Source organism: Branchiostoma lanceolatum, chromosome 1 (genome assembly GCF_035083965.1).
Source record: "Branchiostoma lanceolatum isolate klBraLanc5 chromosome 1, klBraLanc5.hap2, whole genome shotgun sequence".
Taxonomy (NCBI): Eukaryota; Metazoa; Chordata; class Leptocardii; order Amphioxiformes; family Branchiostomatidae; genus Branchiostoma; species Branchiostoma lanceolatum.
The window spans coordinates 21,614,797-21,621,012 of NC_089722.1; the positions used below are offsets into that span (position 1 = coordinate 21,614,797).

Consider the following 6,216-nt stretch of genomic DNA (forward strand, 5'->3'; position numbering starts at 1 on the left):
GATAGATGTTGTCCCTGTAGCCTGTCAGGGTTATAACTGACATCATTCAGGTGTCAGGTGAAGAGACCTTGAACTGAGCCCAGTGCCAACCTGGTGGGGTTGAGATACCTTGAGATTATAAGTGCCGACTCTTTAAGTTTTCCTTTCGTCCACCTACTGTTTTTCCTGACTTTAAAATCGAGATCTACGGGCAATTATGCTAGTCCCTACTCAAGAAGGTGTTTACATGCGAACAAGAATCAAATAAAGCAACTTATTGTCCTGCTGCATGTATCCTCTATCCAGTAACCCTTTATCCTGATAATCTGTTTATTTTACTCCCTCTTGCTCTTTCCAACAGTATAAAGTTTCTGCCAAGGGATATTCTAGGCTAATTCCTTTTCTTCTGCCTATCCATACAAATTCTTTGTTTCTTACTTCAACAATATGAAATGTATTTACAAGCTACGTTTAAAGCAGAGACATTCTCTCAGTACTTTTCTTGAATCATTCAATGGATGTGAACCAAGAAAAATTAACGAGAAAAGAAATTGACGAGGAATAGACCTAAGGGAAAATTGACATTGAAACATAACATTGTACATTCTATTGTTTAAATTTCATCTTCGAACCTCTTCTTTTTTCAACATTTTAGACAATGCTTGAAGGAATGCTGATATCTACCAAACGAGGATGTAGAGCGGACTGTGTACTTGAACTGTTATTTAATCCAGCCTGCACAGCCTGTCCTTCCTGTGTAGAAAGGTTGATCCCTCTTATAATCACCTTAGTGTATTTGTTCTGACTAGGGACGCCATGTGCAAAAGTCTGAGGTAAGACCACCAATGTAGACCTCAGATACTTTTCTGAGGAAAATTTTGTCTGAGATGGTAGATTCTGTGCTGGGGAAGATTGCCTAATAAACAATGCGGCCCTGGAGGAAAATCTTCTGAGCGAAAATTGATGCATTATTATTATTGACTATCATTGGGGGACATACCATTTGAGGGTGGTGTCTGTTGGCATGATATAATCATTCGACTCTTTTTGTCTGCAATACTTTTTTCTTATAATGGCTCAAAATAAGTGTGATTGTTGCTCCCTGCTCTATTATTTTCTTTTCACCTATGGCACTTTCACAAAGACAATTTACCATTCCAAATATCTGGGGAAAAAACAGAAAGCTGAACTAGATGCAACACCTTGTCCCAGACATGGTCAGGGTTATCTTTTGTGTCTGCTCTGCTTATATATCTTGCCTCTTTCCATTGTTAATGACATTTGCAGCCAGGATTAGGCTAAAAAAAGTCAAGGCTAACCCTGTACATAGTATGGTCACATGTCTTTGGCGGGCTGTCAAGTGACGATGGAAGCTGTGACAAAGAACTTAAGAATGTGGCCACACAAATGTTATCACAAACACTGTGTTGCTATATCACATCAGAGACAAAAGTGTTCATTTATCATACAGGGGAAACCATCACCTTTTTTCTTGCACCAGAACTGTACAAGTTATCTACCGTACACCTTGATTATTGTTTTCATAAAGTTAAATATAGTCGTCCACGACACTCCACATAAATCTTAACTTAGCCCAACCCCCACTTCTACTCAATAATGGTACATTCCTTTCATCCGATCATGGGAGCAGAAGTACCATGTTGGAAATCTTCCTAAAATCTATTAGTCATCTCCTGGAACTGAGTCATCTTAGCTGATGGGGACACAGCTTGGACAGACGATAGGACATCTGAGCTAAACTAGCTAGACAAAGCAATAGAACTTTAATATTTTTTTCTTCAGATTCCAACATCCATTTTCTTGGAATGATTAAGTTTTCATCCTGTCCCTGAATCTTATTTTGGTGCATGTCAGATTTTAGGGATGGACGGGGTGAAAATGGTTGTTCATCCCAAAAAGCAAATTTCCGTCCCGGGACAGGTCCTGGACACTGAGCCCTGATTGAGTCATTGACCCTGGACTAAAACCAGGAGTATCTCGTAATCTAAGTTATATGCAAAGTTGACCAAATCCACACTTGTCCAAGGACTAAATTTCCACATGTTCCTACTGTACATTACATTATATACCCTGTCCTTCCCTTCACATCAACACAGAGTGATTATCCTATATCCAGGCTGGTGCTTCAAGGCCCCTTCTACCAAGGAAGAAGTACCTAAATAAGGCCAAGGTCAACCACCGTTATTTACTTTTTTCAGGTATTTATATCTATGTTATGTAATCTAAACAGCTTTAGTTCATTAATGATTCTATCAAAGTAAAGCTCTCAGAAAACAGTGAGAACTGCAACAGTGATGCTTAGAATCATTTCAAGAGTTTCAAAGAATTAGCCTGAGGTCCTACATTGTTAAACTAGTCTGCTTGAGCTAACGAAAATGCATAGTAAACCCTTACTTACCAAGCTACTGAGTAATACAAAAACCTGCTTGTGATGAGCAGAAAGAGGACTGTTTTCCCATCCTCTTAATCTTTAATTTAAATCAAGCAAGCAGAAACACATAACTCCAATCAAACCATCCTGAAGGGAAAATGAACTCCCGCTACCATTTCTGCATTTTCCACTGGTGTGCTCCCATAATATAATGCTGCAAATCTAGAAACTTTTGCTGTGGTTTTATTTTTGCAGTTTTTGCTGTGATTTCACAACACAGCGAATATGCGTTTCTAATGAATTACTACTATCTTACAGAATTGTTTCAACAACAAATTTAAAACACTGCATAAAAACAAACATTTTCCCTCCTACCATGAAATGAAACCACTGCGAAAATAAATCAATCTACAGTACCAGCGTGCCAAACTGATGGTATCTCATCCATGATGGACCAGAGATGAGAAATTGAAGAATGTACCAGACCTGTTACATGTCAAGATGAAAAAGATACCAACCTTTCCATAGCCAACCCCCTCCCTCCTTCTGTCACATTCATAATATGAAAGCATAGATGGATCAATGACAAACTGCTTTGACCAACAAGAACACAGACCAAGGGGATTGGTTTATTTTAGTGGATAAAAAATTGCTAAGAAATCTCTGCCCATCATGGAAACAACCGAGCTAAGAGTCATTAGACTAATCAGCACCCAAGGCCAATATTGCTAATGTAAATGGGTAGGAGGGAAAATGTGAATCAATCAAGGGACCAGAAGCAAATGTAATCTCCCCACCTTTATTAATATTATGCCTGTACTTGAAAACATGCTGGTTACAACGGGTTCATTTTTACCCAGCAGGGAGAAAAGAGCCCTTTGACAGATGGTAAACAGAGAAACAAGAGACTCAGAGAGTGTTGGGATTTGGGGCTAACCATACACAACCTTTTTGATTTCATCTATCTTGCAAACAAGAATGTGCAAGTTGTGAATGTCACAGATTGAGGATTTTAGTAGAAGGCTACCATATATTGAATCATCTCATAACAAAACTTACAAGAAGCCTTTAAAACAAGACATAAAAACCACGCCTAGCTGGACATACTTGGAGTGGACATGACCTTGCATGCGTGGAATAGTTGTGAGCTACCAGACCTGTGGGCTGCCATAGCTCGCCAAACCGTGTGGCACCAGGGTCAGGACTACCCTTTGTCACAGTTTGTGCCTATAATTATCCCGCCGCTAGCAAAACATTGTTTCTCCTGTGCAAGACACTGAAAGCAGAAATGCCTGATACCTTTATTCTATCCAACAGTTTGATGATCTTTAATCCCAAGCCTAACAGGAGTTGGAAATGTGTCTTGTTACTTGTATTAAAGTGTGGCATACAGACAGGCACCACAAACTGTAAAATGGTCCTGCTAGCCAATCCAACATGTCAGGAGGTAAATCAAGCTTGTATATGACCATGAGGGAGGGGGGCTGCAAGTTATAAACATATATTTTTCTAAGTACTGTTGAATTCACATAGACAAAAACATGGGCTTTATATACAGGGTATCTATACCTTTTTGCTAGACATTTGAAGATAGGCAATGAACCAGACTACCATCCCTGCCAGTGTACCAGTGACCCTGAGTAAGTGTGTCCAGCAAACAAAACCCTGTCCTTTGAAACTGTTTGAAGTATATAAGTCTGAAGGACAGTCTGGCCATGAAACAAATCTGCTCATAAAAATGCACTGGCAATGGGCATGTTTCTCCCAAATGTGGATCAATGTGAAGAAGCCTGGTTTCCCTCAAGTGTTGGGTCTTTACAACACCAGGCCTTTATGACAAGATTTCCCTAGGTACACAAAGGAAAAGACTTGCCCGGAAGGAGGCCATGGCTCCAAAATCCACACTGACCAAGCTTCATTCTAATGTGTTTAAATTTGCACTAAACTCCTAATGTGCTTTATGAAAGTTATGGTGAGAGGCAACCTTCATAATTTCCTCTTTCATGTTCAAATTATTTTTATGCCACAACTGTTTTTTTCTACATTTGTAAACAAAGACTCCAGAGATCAAACAATGTTCTCAACAGCAACAGGAAAGGGTGATGTCTCAATCCCCAGGTACCTTGACCAGGCAAATCAAACAATGAGTGTTCAAACTCCCTACTTCCCACATAGCCTTGCTCGTGAGTTGCACACTTCCTTTTCCTTTTCCACCTTTCATGCATGCACTATCCTTTTATGGCTGGGTCGAGTCAGGATGTTTCATGATCATGATGATGTAATAGATTTGACATAAACCAAGTACATATGTGGCTGATTTTAATTTGCAAAGTAGACGATGTGGTGCAAACATTTTTCTCAGGCCTGTGAAAATTGTGATAAGTAGTCCCCCCAGCTGTGTCGCTGCATAATCTAATACCCATTGAAAATTGGACAATTGATGGCTGTTGTGTGCAGTTCCCATCTGATTTCCCCCAATGTCCCCTGGTTTACTTCATGGCAGCTGGGCCTAACAGGACACGGAGGCTGCTCATGCAGGAAAATGAATGCAAATGGCTGCAGATCCCTCTCCAAGTGCTGAAATATGCCGGCTGCCCAAGCTAGGCATTAGGGCTGCCCCTGGACAACAAGGGGGCAAAGGCTCAGGACCAATCTAGACCAATCCAAACGATCCAGCCAGAAGGGTCAGCCAAACATACAGAAATACTTATCCAAATATCAAACTTTTAGAAATGTGATAATTCATCTGCTTCGAGCAACAAGATTTGAATGATTGGAAAAATAAAAACTTGGATAGTTTCGCGGGTTGGTTCGTTTTTTGTTGGGGCAATATATTTTCACACCATCAACAAAGCGCATGGCCAGTGAACGGTCCAGGGGGAACAATAGGCGTTGCTGAACAAAAGGAAATGCACACCGCCAAGCTCTGTTCCCCTGCAAATGTAGCGTTTCCCTGTCTGGGCATGGTTTTTGGAGCTAGAAGAGCCAGAAAAGGCTTGCAAAGGACTCCATGCCTAGAAAATTGCATACATGCGCATTGCTGTTAACTTCGCCACACCACCATCGAAGTTTTGAATTTAAATGGCCAGCGTAGAAAGCTACATACTTCCAGTTGCATATTGACGATACAAACAAAGAAAAAACTAGCAGAGACGTGGACCCGGATTCTGATCTAGCATGCACACAAATCATAAACATACAGTGCAGAAAAACACATCTGCGTGATATTATCTGATGGCGAGGTGTACGTGAAGCTTGCGAAGAGCTAGCCGAAATTTGTAACATGAATTCTTCAGCTGACATGTAACAATTTGGGGTGGTGCAGACCGAGCTCAAGCCGAGCTGAGAAGTCGGGACAAAACTTACCAAACCACACCAAAGGCTCCATATCCGATCGGCCGGTCGGGTTCGACGTCGGCCTGGCCTCGAGGCTGGCCATGTCCCTGCGCAGCGGAAGCCGCCGCGGCCGTAGGGAAAAACGCCGGCTGAGGCGGCGCCGAGGCCCCGGGCCCCATCCCGTGGAACGCCGCCATCTGCCCACGACAAACCGCCATGAGCCCACTCTCTCGGCACCCAGCGTGGCCTCTCACCACCACACGTCAACTCAGCACTGCTCCATGGTACACAACACTCTCTCCATAAGTTCTCAAGGGGAGGAATGAATGTTTTAGGGCTCCGTTCGGGCCCTGTTACCGTGCGGGCTACCGGCTCCACACGGACGCACCACGCGCTCGACACGGGCGGCGCTTCAGCTGTGATAGCCCGGCCGCACCACGTGATATCACCCGCACCTCAGGACACGATGGGTCTAAACACCCGGCATGCACCACGGACACATCAGAACT

At 42.5% G+C, this 6,216-nt stretch overlaps 1 protein-coding gene across 2 annotated transcripts in view; it reads right to left on the bottom strand.

Annotated features, from left to right (window-relative positions):
- The window catches only part of LOC136441333 (serine/threonine-protein kinase NLK-like), a 32,728-nt gene extending 26,592 nt beyond the window's left edge, over window positions 1-6,136 (bottom strand). Inside the window, exon 1 of one of the 2 annotated variants that reach the window (XM_066437582.1) lies at window positions 5,738-6,136. In XM_066437582.1, coding sequence (XP_066293679.1) covers window positions 5,738-5,925 — 188 coding nt within the window. In that variant the 5' untranslated portion in view covers window positions 5,926-6,136. The remainder of the gene's footprint in view (window positions 1-5,737) is intronic. The other variant, XM_066437573.1, reaches the window with a different exon arrangement.
- Between the last annotated feature and the right edge of the window lie 80 nt (window positions 6,137-6,216).